The 14,336-nt window shown below is 44.5% G+C and overlaps 1 protein-coding gene across 2 annotated transcripts; it reads left to right on the top strand.

The window, feature by feature from the left end:
• The first annotated feature begins 108 nt into the window (after positions 1–108).
• Positions 109–13,927, top strand: LOC137442963 (trichohyalin-like). Of its 2 annotated transcripts, XM_068142194.1 has the most exons (11): positions 109–271; positions 759–1,113; positions 3,210–3,301; positions 3,464–3,641; positions 4,724–4,952; positions 5,510–6,075; positions 6,482–6,599; positions 8,226–8,470; positions 9,307–9,470; positions 10,181–10,430; positions 10,927–13,927. In XM_068142194.1, the coding sequence occupies exons 2-11, from the start codon at positions 1,042–1,044 to the stop codon at positions 11,149–11,151; spliced, it is 2,139 nt and encodes a 712-aa protein (XP_067998295.1). In that variant the 5' UTR covers positions 109–271; positions 759–1,041; the 3' UTR covers positions 11,152–13,927. The 2 variants fall into 2 exon arrangements, with proteins under 2 accessions (XP_067998295.1, XP_067998296.1); XM_068142195.1 differs by lacking the exon at positions 109–271 and having other exon boundaries at positions 706–1,113.
• Positions 13,928–14,336: the final 409 nt, after the last annotated feature.

Consider the following 14,336-nt stretch of genomic DNA (forward strand, 5'->3'; position numbering starts at 1 on the left):
TCGAGAGGGGCAGAGAGGTGGTGGGCGGGAGCGACGCAAAACGCCACGCCCCGCTGGCGGGCCCGCTCTGCCTAAGAGGGCAGCCTCGGCCCCCAGGCCCGGCCCTTGGGAGCGGCGGGACGGCGCCAACTCACCAGCGGAGGGGTGTTTCTCTTTTGTCCCAAAAATGGGAGTCGTCCACTGAGGATGCGGAGCGGGGAGCGGAATGATCTCCCCGGCCAAACCGCACAGAGCAGGGCAAGAAGGCCATGTCAACTCCTTGTCTTTAAGTGTAAGGATCTAAACAAATAACCCTGCGCTCTTGCCTCCCCTGGGCGGCCCAGGTGATCCAATCCATAGCGTCTGGTTGCGTCGCAACGGGGCACGCCGGAGGTGCGGGCAGCAGCCGCTGGGGTGGCTCTGCGCAGCCGGCGCTGCGCCTCCGCACCGTGGTGGGGTTGCGGCGGGGCACGGGTCCCGGGCCGACGGTCTCGCCTTCGTGGTTGGGATGCGGTGGGAGCGGCCGCGCGGCGGAGCTTCTGAAGCAGCACCTGGTGCGGTGCCTCTTTCTTCTGGCCAGCAGCTCCGTTGGCGCCCTTTTCAGCGTTGTGGTGTTCTGCAGCCGGGCGAGGAGCGGGCAGGGCAGCGAACCGAGGCCCTCACTGTGGGCCTGCTGGGGAATGCTGGGGCAAACTATTGGGTGCCCATGCATAGAAATAAGGAATTTCGGGCCTGTCCTGTACTAGCGAATTCCTACTTCTTTCTTTCTTCTTTAATAGGTGTTAAAATAGCGCAACGGCCTGGTCAGATGCTCAGTAGTGTCAATGAAGCAGCAGCCTGGATTCGATCCCTGCAGTTTGGGAACGGCAGGAGTGCTGTGCGTGGCTTGGCCGTGGAGTTTGAGGACCCAGCCTGCAGTCAGCCTATCTGTTCAGTGACCTGCTCCCGGAGCAAGAGTCAAAGGAGATCTGCTGGCTTGTTACAGAGAACAAGTTGCCTCCAGTACATGTTGTATGCCTTCTGGGAGATTCAAATGATTGTGAAAGAAGCAAGTGAAAAATAATGGAGAAAGTGGCCAGACTGTCAGGGAGGTCCTTTCAAGCAATCAGATGCTGTCCTGCTGCTTCTGGAAAGGTATAGAATCATAAAATGCTTTAGGCTGGAAGGCACCTTTAAAGAGGTCAGCACATCCAACTCCCTCTGCAGTGAGCGGGGACACCTTTAACCAGACCAGGCTGCTCAGCTCCCTGTCCAATCTGACCTGGCATGTTTAAAGGGTTGAGGCTTCTACCTGTTCCAGTGTTGTGCCACCCTCACTGTAAAAAAAAATTCTTCCTTGAATCTAGTCTAGATCTACCCTCTTTTACTCTTAAGCCATTACCCTCTGTCCTGTCAGTATTACAAGATTAGTGCATATTAATTAGTTCCTCCTGAATCTTTGTTGAATGCCATTTCACAAAGTAAAACTGGTCAAGAGTTTCTGTGACCATCTGGAAGGGTAACCTTGTTTTGTCTGGCAGCTTATGAACAAAGCATTCTGTGAATGATGATTTAAAATAGGTTTGGTAACTGTGACAATCTGTACCTGACATCCTGAGCTGGCATGTCCACCCTTCTAATATACACTACTTGTACCTTCAACCTCTGCTTGTGAGGAAAGAGCGCTTCTCATAGACCCGGAGAAAAAGGTGTCGTTGCCAACACTCAGAATCAAATTCATGTATATCTTAGTCTAGCTCCATCCAGGGGAAGACTCACTCTGTGAAGTGATTTCACTGAACTTCACAGACCAGCACTTGAAAAGAGGTGTTTCTCACAGGTGAACATCCCAAAGAAAAGAACAAATGCCTTGCTTTGATTTTACTTTCTCTTTGGTCAGTGACTGTACAACTTTGTATACAGCTAGTGTGTCCTGATCCACAGACTCTTAGGCAGGGGTAGTCCAATACTGTCTTTTAAATGAATAACAGTATATAAATAAATAACAGTATGGTCTAAATCTGCTAACATCCCAAACAGCTGACATCCTCAGCTGAACTAGTATAGGCTTTGCATGTCTACCCTATGGACATCCTTGTAGTTAAGAGAGTTTCAGTTTCCCGCTCTTCTGGGTCTTGTAACTATCTGAGTGCATTTCCCACATCAGTTCACACAGAACAGTGACAAACTGTTCAATCATTGGTTTTAATTAACATGAGATTAATGCAACACAAGTTTCTCTTTTTCCATAAAAGCTGAGTACATTAACAGAAGGGTCATAGTTTTGTCATCAACTCCGCTTCCCAGCTCCCTTGCATTTGGTCTTTCTCCCTTCTCGTAGTTCCTGGCATGTTGTTCCCTGTGTCATTGCTCTTAAACATTTCATATTGTCCATCCTGCTCCACTGCTGGCTTTAACCTAATGGCAACTTCATCTTCCTAGACTCAACCCCTACCTTCTTCATTCTTCCTTGACTTCAGCTTTTTTCACAGATCTTGCAGCTCTTGCTTGCTTAGGGAGTGTGGATAGCTGCGTAAGAAGGAGGGTAGAAGAGGAGGCAATGCATACCTGTCCACTGGCTGCCCCATGAGAGCTGGGGAAGAAGTCAGCAGGGCTGGTATGCCTGCATTGCTCCTGGACGTGGGAAAGACAGCTCCAGAACCCACCCCGCCCTGCTGCCTCCATTCTGCCCCCTTTCTCCCAGCTGTGCCTTGTCCTGAGCAATTGGTGTGTTTCCCAGGTTCAAAGCTCTTTACTAAAATCAAGTAACTAAAAGACCAAGAATTGGTGAGAAAAGTGTTCTGATTTAAAACCTGCACACTTAGTGCTTTCTTCACACTAGAATAAAGTCATGATAGGATCCAAGATGAGTATCTGCTATATTTGTATATTTGTAAGGCATGTTGTCCTTTGAAGAACACGTATCATCATGATTGCAGAAATGGTGATACACCTGCTAAATACATGTCTAGCAGCTGGATGGAAGGCAGGTGAAACACAAGAGGCTTTTTACAATGTAGTTCCTTTTTTTAATGTTTCTTCTTTCAAAGATTCCTTTAAATCAGGCCCATTTGTGATGAGCTTACAGATGAACAGCATAGTATCACAGGGCACAATGGAAGAATTCAAATAGAGAACTAGTATACTGGAAAGTACATTTCCATTTTATAAGCAATATTTCTGTTTAAGGATTTAACTGTTCAAAAAATCATGCTCATGTTCTGCTTCTTTCTCCTCCTTCCCCTCTCCAGGTAAGCTCTATGTCCATCTCACGTGCCCAGTGTTGTCACACAGCTAATAAAGATCCCTGTAGCTCCCTGCTGCCAAGATGTCCAGTAACACAGTAAGTTCAATATCCCTAGATAGGTCACTGGAAGCACAAAGAAAAAAGTTAGGAAACACTTACTGGAGGGTGGGGTGGGTGTCCCATGTAGATTTAGTTTTCATTTCAGCAGGCTGTGGAAGTTCTGTTGCCAAGGTCTTCATTACTTGTACTTTTCTACAGCTGCCCCATTTGTCCTTGGAATCCAGATTCCACTTGTATGCCCTTTATATCCTCAGCAAAAAGGAACTTTATTGATTCATCATCAGAGGCTTCCAGCGTTGTGAGGGGGGCTCGTGTGTTGGCAAGAAATGAAGCTGATGGCTATTACTACCTGGGACACATTGCCCAAGAGGTGAAGGTAGGTATCTATTGGGAACTAGGCTTACAGAAGGCTCTGCCTAGGATCCATGTGTCTTCTTCCTGTTCTTCCCATGTCTCACCAGGCCCATAGCCTTGCTGTATGGTGGCTGTGCTTCTATACTCTCCCCACATCTTGGTTTTCACTGTTTCCTGATGATGACTGGCTGTTTACTGTGAGGAGTCCTGCAAGTAGCAGCAGCCTGGAAATCAATCCATTTTAGTAATATGATAACTTGCTATTCAGAAGCTATCAAAGAAACCAGGCTTACTTCTGCCCAGTCTAGCAGCAAAGTGAATTAGCTAAACAGCATTAATAATAGTAATCCAAAATGTCTGTCTCCTCCTTACTGAACTGAGAGCTTTCCTTGTTCTCTTCTTTCTGTGTTCATGGAATCTCTGAGATGATTTTGATGCTCTAGAAAGAAAGTCCTTTCTTTAAAAATCCAGTTCATTTTGCAGTTCACAGGTTAGTTGAATAAAAGGTGATGCTAGACACGGTGGAGGATGGCTTTATTCTCCAGTGGGATAGACAAACACAGCTAAAAGCACAAGTGACATTTGCTGGAATAGGAGCCAACAGCATTATTTGTGTGAGTGCACTCACAGATGTGCAGAGAAGGCTGAGCTTTTGGTAACAGATCTTGCCCACACCCATTGCAGAAGGCTTAAATTAAAGCATTTAAGTTTATGCCAGTTAAAGTATTTTACTGATTTGTTCTTCTTTTGATCACTATGCAACAGACTGCATCATACACAGCAGTTTTGTTTGGCTACTCTTTTTCTGATGGGAGATTTTCCTGGTAAACTTCTGCCTTAGCATGCTAATTGTGCTCTACTAAAATCTGAGTTCAAAACTGAAAGGTGAAGAAAGGCTGCCAGTCCCTTCAACACCAGGTTTTAATTACTTTCAAAGTCCAATGTGGACACAGTGCTGTGAAAAATCTGTTAGAAGAGGAAAGCTGCATTCCCAGATCACATTCTGCTTCCTGGGATTTCTGCCACTTCCCTCTTAGCACTTACGTTTGGCCCTTAATTGGACCCAGATGTCTGTCTTACAAACCACCTGTTTCACTCTTGTAGGGCTCCAGGGAACGCTTTTTAATTGAGTTTGACAAAAGCCATGCTCTGAAAGGCAAGGTACAGCTCCGCCTGCAGGAAACGCCTCTCTACGACATTCTCCACTACGAAGATGCCAGGCAACGGCCTCTTGCTCCAGGAGACAGGGTCTTGGCACCATGGGAGGCCAGAGCTGAACGTTTTGGCCCAGGCACTGTGCTAAAGGTTGTGGAGAACAAGGAGGCACATTTAGGTATGGGGTGTTGGATTCCTTAATAGTGTTTGACCTGCCACAGTTGCTGGTCGCTATACAGGAGTCTCAACCACAGAGAATTCACCACCTGCTGCTCGAGCTTTTTCCATAATTTTTGTTGTTACTGGCAGTGAGCATCCTGTTCTTTTTTTGGTGCCAGAATTAATGCAGCTCTCAGAATTAGCCCTTGCTTTGTCCTGTGAGTGGAAACCTCCTGCAGTCTGTGGAAGTGGGGCGTGCATTCTCCCAAAACAAGGAGAAGAACATTCCTGACCCTAATGAGTATTCACCTGATAATGTGTTACTCTAGTTCCAGCTTTTGTAGGATAAAGTCCTGGCTCACTGTGATGAGTGAGACATTTACTATCTGCTCTCTCTTCATAGGGAGTTCAAAAGAAGGTCAAATTTGAAACCTATAAGAAAAAAATTGTGGAAGTTGTTACAAAATTGAAACCCGAGCTGTGACTTCTATCCCCTGCTTTCTAAGGGATAAATCACACAGTTTGACAAGCTTCTAATTCATTCTTTGTTTTTTTTTTTTTCTCTCATATGCACAGCACACAACAGAAGAGTGATTGTGAATTTCTGGAATGGACAGACTAAGGATCTGTCTTCTGACCAAGCTCTGTGGATCCCTCTGCCCTTAAGCGAACGCATCATCCTAGAACTGCAGATGCCTTTAGCAGCCAGGCAGATGGTGGTAGATTCAAGCTTGGATTACCCATACATCGTGACCCCAGGTTATAGATCATCAGGCCATCACAGATGGGGTCACTCACACCTGGAACATTGTCCAAGGGGTCTGTATTTGAGTGAGACATGCACTAAATGCAGCTGTAGGTGTACCTCTCTTCCCTATTGCTGTCTTTCAGCTGGGGAACCCACATGGCCTACAGGATGCAAAGCACAGCAGGAAGATGCCTTTGTTCCTGGAACAGACTTGACAAAACAAGAGCTGAGCAAGAAAATAGAAGAGCAGCTGTCTAAAATGATAATTTCATCTACAGAAAGTGTTTCCAGACAGGAAGAAAAAAAGGAAGAGAAGAAACTGGAGACAGAAAATGTTCCAAAAGATACTCAGTCGTGTTTGGAAGAAGACAATGAGCTTATAGAACCTAAGAAGGTAAGAAGTGCTTCACTCTGACTCTCTTTGGGTTTTTTTAACACATGGTCTGCTATTTGTGTAATGCCTGCTATGTTACCTGTAATTTTCTAGAAATCACTGGCAGTGTTAGGACTGGCCCTTATGTACGTCTGCTGAAGGACAGAGATACTCTGCTCTGCACTGTTGTCCTGATCCTTTGATCAAAAAGAATCAGAGAATAGAATCATTAAGGTTGAAAAAGACCTTCAAGATGATCAAATTCAACCACAACCCAACTACCATGACCACTAAACTGTATCCTGAAGCACCATATCTACACTCTTCTTGAACTCTTCCAGGGATCGCAATTCCACCACCTCCCTTGTTGCAGTGCCTCGCCGCTCTCTCAGATCTGGTTTATGATTGTATTTCTCATTATTTCTAGAGTCCTCAGAGGGAGATGGCTGATGCTTTGGTTGATGCTGCTGTCAACACAGACAGGTGGTTAATTGTGACACCTCACAAGGAAGAAGCAGCCAGCCAGCAGGATGCTAAAACTGAGGGTAATGTTAAACACAACCATGGTATTGAAAATGTAGCTGTTTCATCCAAAAATAAGAGTTGCCACACCATGTCAGTGCAGCAGGCCATTGTGTCTAAGATCTGTTGCCATAGTTCCTGATGTTTCAAAAGAAAATGCCATAATGCCAAGCTGAATATAGCCACCATAATGTAGGATCATTATATGTAGGTATTAACAGTAGTGTGGCTTGAGAAGTTGTTCATCTTAGAATCACAGAATTGTTCTGGTTGGAAAAAGACCTCTAAGATCATCAAGTCCAACTGTTGGCCTAGCACCACCATGGGCATTAAACAGTGTGCCAAAGGGCGATATCTACACATTTTCTGAACACCTCCAGGAACTCCATGACCTCTCTGGGCAGCCTGTTCCAATGCCTGACTACTCTTTCATCCTGCTATCCAATCTAAACCTCCCCTGGCACGATTTCAGGTTATTTTCTCCCATTCTGTCACTTGATATGAGGGAGAAGAGAACAACCTCTACCTCACTACAACCTCTTTATGTGTAGTTTTAGAGAGCAATGAGGTCTCCACTGAGCCTCCTCCCCTCAACTCCTCATAAAATTTGTTCCCTAGACCCTTCACCAGCTTTGTTGCCCTTCTCCAGACACACTCCAGCACCTCAAAGTCCTTCTTGTAGTGAGGGCCCAAAACAGAACACAGGATTTGAGGCACAGCCTCACCAGTTCTGAGTACAGGAGCACAATCTCTTCCCTACTACTGCTGGCCACACTTCTCAAGGTGAAAGTATTTTGAGATGGAAGTCAGGGAGGTTTGCCTTTCACAGCTACTGCAGTAGCAGCTCTTAAGTGTTCTTAACCTTTATCATGATACTCACTATAATAACATTTGTTATAAATTCCCTTGCTTTAAAAATTAATCTGTAATGTTAATTAGGGGACTTGTTTTGTGGACACTGAAAAATGACCCACTTGCTCAGAGGAAATTCTTGGTACCAAGTTAGGAAAGTCTTGCTTGCATATAGATTATCTGAAAAGACCTATTCCCTATGAGGAGAGGCTGAGGGAGCTGGGGTTGCTTAGCCTGGAGAAGAGGAGGCTCAGGGGAGACCTTATTGCCATCTACAGCTACCTGAAGGGGGGTTGTAGCCAGTTGGGGGTTGGTCTCTTCTCCCAGGCAACCAGCACCAGAACAAGGGGACACAGTCTCAAGCTGCACCAAGGTTTAGGCTGGATGTTAGGAAGAAGTTCTTTATAGAAAGAGTTATTGGCCATTGGAATGTGCTGCCCAGGGACATGGTGGAGTCACCATCACTGGAGGTGTTTAGGAAGAGATGGGGTGCTTGGTGCCATGGTTTAGTTGATTAGATAGTGTTGGATAATAGGTTGGACTTGATGATTTCAAAGGTCTCTTCCAACCTGGTCTGGTCTATTCCTTTCCTATTCTATTCTATTCTATTCTATTCTATTCTATTCTATTCTATTCTATTCTATTCTATTCTATTCTATTCTATTCTATTCCTATTCTATTCTATTCTATTCTATTCTATTCTATTCTATTCTATTCTATTCTATTCTATTCTAAATTTGTTTTCTTTTTGTAAGCTGTCTATAACATCTGATGTCCCTGCCCTAATTTTTTGAAAGGTCCTTTTGAGTCTGGAGTGGCAGAAGCTCCAATCCAGCCTTCACAAAGGAACCCTTCTCTGGGAATCAGTGCTTTGGTTCCTTTCAGGCGCCAAAGCTTCTTTGAGTGTGTGAATCAGTCACTACAGAAAGACAGCCTGACCATTGAATCAGCTCTCCATGTACAGAGACCACACAGAACCTCCACTGTGCAGACCAGGACATCTACCAACCTTCTGAATCGTCTAAAAGAAAGAAGCATTACAGTGAGTATTTGGTCCAAAATAGACTTAGCTATTAATTTGTCATGTGAGAGTATACTCTCCTTTGATCTCTTTCTCAAAGATTTTGGCTTCAGCAGAAGTGTTGCCTATGTAGAATAATGGCTATGCATAAACAGAAACATAAGGTTTCCACCTAGGAATCAGTGTTGCACAGGAACAGAGCACTTCTGATATTTTTGCTTGGCACTTTTGATAGAGTCTCTCTTCTAAGTCAAACTCTCTGCCAGCTCTGCTAGACAGCAAAAAAATTGTTCCTGCTTTACTGAAATGAAAGCAAAGAAGAGGAAGTCTAGGTAGTCTCATAGCAGAGAGTGCTTGTCCGGGCTGGAACTTCAAATCTCCTAATCCTTAGGCTAGTCCTTTACCATCTGGAAAACACCATTTGTTAACCTCCCACCTATAAAACACCTTTGCTTCTTTCTTTGGTCTCTCCCTCTGTAAGTCATTAAACAAGAACCACTCACAAGGTACAGTTTTGGCAAATAATAGTAAGGCCCTAGAGAACAAAGGTGTTTAGTGCCCCTAGGAAGCCAGACAGATCAAGGCAGTGACAAAAATCAGTCAAAATGTTTTGTGACTGGACTTGGCAGTGGTAAGATAATGGCTGGACTTCATGATCTTGAAGGTCTTTTCCAAACCTTAATTCTGTGAGACTGGCAGGGACATTACTTGAAGGTCCTGTTCAGGAGCCAGTGTGGCTTCCAGAGCTCAGGATCACCTTTGGAAGACTAAGGTGTTCTAGTTTTGTAGCTTTACAGTTTGCATGAGGAAAATATACCAATGACATTAAGGGTTTGGTTTGGATTTTTTTCTCCTAGAAATCAATCCTGAATGGTAGAGCTCAGAAGAGCTGGAAAGAAATGGCCTTCAACAAAGCCAAGATTGAGCACAAAAGGTGGCAGGAGGAGCAGAGACAGCTGAAGAGGGAGCAACAGCAAGAGGCAGAGGGTGTCCGACGCCAGCTGTGCAGGGACAACCAGAGGTGGGATCTAGGAGCTAACTGGTTTTAATAGTAAATGTTGGAAGGTTGGTGATGTCTACTCCCTGATGCTCTCAGTTAGTCTCTGAGCATCACACATGCTAGTCTCTGCAGAGTGGTCAAGGTGGTTTACTAATGGGAATAAAATGGATGCCTGAGGTTAAGAGCAAGTGGGTACAGCATGAACCCATCACCTTCAGCACTACCTCCAAGGGCAAATTCCCTTCAATCTTGTCATCAGACCCAAAGTCCATTTGTCTCCTAAATCCCTGTTCCTTGCCCCTGGCCCCACAGTCCACTTAAGCTTATTATGTTCTTACCCCAATGGCCCACATCCTGCCATCTCTTCTGTTGCCCCTGTAGCTCTACCACCAATACACAAAGCCACCCAGTTGTCTGGACTGGCCTTACAGCCCCATTCACACAGTTAGTTTCCTTGGTTCCTGGCCTTCAGGGCCAAGACCACACAGCCACACCAGGTTAAGTAGTCAGATGAACAGCTGATTGCAGTTAGCTGACATCAGGCACTAGCCCATTTTGTTGTTTTACCTCCTCTGTTTAGGATACAGGTTTAACTCTCATAAGCTAACAAAGAGTCCTGGAATACCAACTGAGCACAGACTGGCAGAATATCTGCTTTGTGTCCTGTGCACTCTTCTTGTTTTGTTGCTCTTTCTTTCTGAAAAGTTTGAGAAATTTTGTTTTGGAAACAGGCAGCGATTGCATCAGAGAAGATTGCAAGAGCTGGAGAAACAGCTGGAGCACAGAGACAGAGCTTTGCAGCACATGGCACTGCTCCAGGCTGCTAGGGCAGAGAGGAGCAGGAAGGAATCCTCCTTGACAGAGGAGGAGAAGAGGAAGGCAAGTCAGAGGCTGCAGTTTTTAAAGACACGGTATTTGCAGAGAGAGGAGTTGCAGGCAGAACGCAATGAAAGGAGCTTTGACCAAGAGAAAGAAAGGCTGGTAAGGACAATTTCAGAGATGGTTTTCCTGGGCTACTGTATATGTATCAATGGCACCATCCAGAATGTTTGCTTTTCAGCTGGTTTATATCCAATATATCATTGAGTGACACATAAATCATAGAGTGCACTGGTTGGAAGGGACCTCTAGAGGTCATCTAGTCCAACCCTACTGCAGTACGCAGGGAACATCCCTAACTAAATCAGGTTGCCCAGAGGCCCATCAAGCCTGACCTTGAACTTCTCCAGGGATGGAACCTCCACCACTTCCCTGGATAACCTGTTCCATTGTTCCACCAAATGAAGAGTAACATCTTTTGACACATGTATAAAGATAATAGAGGGGAAGTAAAATTCCCTGTCTCTCTGGTAGAGATTTTCTGCATCCAAGGAATGAATGTCCACAGATCATGCTTATTTCTGACTCCTGCCAGTGGTAACTGTGGATGAAATTCAGCACAGAAGCTGGCTGTACAACTGCAGGTGTCTTTATCTAGGATTTTCTGCGGAGCAGAATGCAGTCACGGCAGGAAGCACTGGAACAAGGATTACACAAGCAGGACAGGCAACAAAAACAGCACCAGGTTGCCAAAGGGAGAGTGTTCCAGAGCAGAGACCGTTTGCACCAGAAGATGGAAAAAGAAGGCCAAAAACTCTGTGAACTCCAGCAGTACCTCAGAGAACAGAATCTTTTGATGCTCCGTGCATCACTGCTAGCATAAGGAAGCAGCAGAGTAGGTGAGCAAGCCCATAAGCAGTTCTGTGTCTTGTAGGTGTGTGTCCAGTGTGCTGGAGCTTGTGCACTTGTGTGCAGTTGCAACAAGTGAAATTGATTCCTGGAGATGTCTCTAATTTCTTTTTCATTGCAGTCAGAGTGCATTTTCACTGCTCTAACCTTTTACATGCCTGCCTTTCTGGAGTCACTATTCTAGTTCACCTGCTAAACTTCTGTGACCTTGCTGACAGACACAACTGCAGCTGAGAGCTACCTTGGGGTTTAATATGTAACACAACCATCTGGATGATTTTCTGCCCCAAAGGCATCTGAAGGAACCCAGCTCTTTCCATATTCCTCCTACACAAGAGGAGGAGGAGAAATGACTTACAGAAGCCCAAAAAGGAATATATGTATTTTTGCTGACAAGCCAGCCTTTCTAGGCATTGTGATGACAAAAATGCCTGCTCTCTGAAATACTTGGGTTTGGAGGATCACCAAACTCAGTGGTGGGCTTGGAGGTCTGTTTTGCCTACAACCTCACTTTTAGACTGGTGGTGTCCAAAAGTAGGTAAGCTCACGTCAGAAAGATGCTCAGATATTTTTGCAAGTAGGGTGCCTGGTCAGAATAAAAACGTTTTGTTCACCATGAATAAGTGAGGAGAACAGTATAAAAACAAATGAATTGGTAAGATGACAGTTAACAAATTGTGTGAGAATTTGAGGCAGCCAGCAGTGCTGTAAGAAGAGAGGAGTTCCCCCTTCAGGCTATAGGGTAGCACAGAGTTACCACCTGGCATTCACAGTGCAACTTGGTCACCACTCCCTTGGTTTTCTGAGTGCATCTCTGACTTCCCTATGGTGTCAGTCGCTGACACAGACAAGCTTACTGTTTCCTATCCTCCTGGAAACAGTAACACACATCCAGAGGCAGTTTTCTGCAACATCAAAGGACAGAAAAGGGGATTTAATAGATTGCACGGTGATGAGTGCAAGTGCTTTCATGCACAGAGGGGAAGGAGGAGGCTATGCTTTGTCACATCCTGAAGTACAGTCCCTGCTATCATCAAAGGTACAAAATATAGCAGTTGGTTCCAGAGAATGCTATTACCAGCTTTGGGTAGTAGGAACTGGAACTCTTCTTTTCATGTAGGTATTTAGGAATGGAGAACAGGCATGACAATTTATTTGCTGGAGCACTCAATGCTGTATCAAAGGATGTTCTTATTTTACACAAACCTATGCTGAAATAGGTAGAACACCTGCAATACCTTGCATTATGCAGTACCTAAAATCAACTTAAATGTACAGTTAGAAGCATCTTGCATAGTTAAACAGAAAGCTTGTGTAGGGGAGCTCCTTTGAAATTCTGCCAGGTCTTTTTGAATGGTCAGCAGTTCCTTAGGAGTAAGTCTCAGACTGCATTCCTCCAGAGATGACTGAGAGGCCATGCCTTCAGCTTTCAAAGTTTCTCATCCATATATTTACCAACTATTCTAATGCCTTAATAGCTAAAAAGGGTATTTTTAACTTTAGGATCCCTCATGTGCATGAACCATCCTGAGATTTCTTTGTTTAAAAATCAAGGGAAAGAAAGGTGAACCTATTGTATAAGGTAAATGCTTTGACATTGTTTAAGTTAAGGTCCAAAAAAATAACTGGCTGTATAGATGGCAGCTACATGTGAAGCACCATTTTGCCTTTTAGACATGGAATTCTATCATTTGTTTTAACCTCTTTAGCCCTTGGGGAAACTATGTGAAATTTGCCATCAGAACATGGGTGGTTGTGCCCAAGACACGCCTAACTGATGGACTTGGCCCAGGCTGCACACACCACAAAGTGCTGTGCCTGGCACTTCTAACTCCCAGGTGGGTGAAAATGAGAAGGGACATGCACACTGAAGTGGGTGCTAGCAGCACATGAAGATTTTCTTTCATGTAAAGCTTAAAAAAGGACAAAAAGTAAGTAGCCTTTAAGTTCTTTTCATAGAATCAATAAGGTTGGAAGAGACCTCAAAGATCATCAAGTCCAACCTGTCACCCAAGACCTTATGACTACTGGCCCATGGCACCAAGTGTCACATCCAATCCCCTCTTGAACACCTCCAGGGATGGTGACTCCACCACATCCCTGGGCAGCCCATTCCAATGCTAACAACTCTCTGTGTGAAGAACTTTCTCCTCACCTCAAGCCTAAACTTCCCCTGGCACAGCTTGAGACTGTGTCCCCTTGTTCTGGTGCTGGTTGCCTGGGAGAAGAGGCCAACCCCCTCCTGGCTACAACCACCCTTCAGGTAGTTGTAGACAGCAATAAGGTCTCCCCTGAGCCTCCTCTTCTCTAGGCTAAACAATCCCAGCTCCCTCAGCCTCTCCTTGTAGGACTTGTGCTCCAGGCCTCTCCCCAGCCTCACTGCCCTTCTCTGGACACATTCAATAGTCTCACAGAAATCACACACTCAACTAGAAGCATGCACCTAGTTATGAGTTTAAGTGTAACTTACAGCCTAAAACTTAGACAATTGAATACATAGCAATTAAAGTACACAAAAATATATTGAACAAAATTTATTTTTTTAACTTAATTTTTATGTCATTAATCATTTTATGACCATCATAAACCAGCAGATTGTCTGCTTCTCTACTTTGTCTTTACTGCTTAACTATCTGAAAACAGACCACTGCAGACACCCTATGCTGCTGCACTTCCACATACTGAATATATTCCCAGCTACAGTGTATTGCAGTATTCCAAATCATTCACAGACTGCTTCCTACTGAAATACAGCCATAAAATAATTTTAATACTATTGAAATGACTGACTGTAAATGCCATGTATGATCTAGCTCTTTTGCTTTATTTAAAGCTTTCACCATGTTATTTCCGTCCATAAGGAAAACGCTTGGACTCTGTGTCTTGCAAACTACTGGAAACAAAACCCAAGTATTTGTCTCTTAATTAAGGCTGGGAGTTGATTAGGGTGAGAGGAGAGGAGCAGGAAAAAGCTTTTAAGGTTTAAAAAAAAACCCAAAACTCACTCACACACACACATACACAACAACAAACAACTCACCCCCAAACACAAACAGCCTAAGTCCCAGTACAAATATTTCCAGAGGTTGCTTTTATTATGGAATTAGCTTTTCTGCCTAGGCACATTTTTTCCTTGCTGTTTATAATGCAAACTCCTAT

The sequence above is a fragment of the Melanerpes formicivorus genome, unplaced genomic scaffold (assembly GCF_026170545.1).
Source record: "Melanerpes formicivorus ecotype bairdi unplaced genomic scaffold, bMelFor1.0.p_v2 SCAF_8, whole genome shotgun sequence".
NCBI lineage: Eukaryota > Metazoa > Chordata > Aves > Piciformes > Picidae > Melanerpes > Melanerpes formicivorus.

Excerpts from the sequence above, each read along its gene's own strand:
- LOC137442963 (XM_068142194.1), top strand. The coding sequence starts at position 1,042 with ATGGAGAAAGTGGCCAGACTGTCAGGGAGGTCCTTTCAAGCAATCAGA. Across the intron at positions 3,642-4,723 it reads ACATTGCCCAAGAGGTGAAG|GGCTCCAGGGAACGCTTTTT; the intron begins GTAGGTATCTAT and ends TCACTCTTGTAG. Across the intron at positions 6,600-8,225 it reads GCAGGATGCTAAAACTGAGG|GTCCTTTTGAGTCTGGAGTG; the intron begins GTAATGTTAAAC and ends ATTTTTTGAAAG.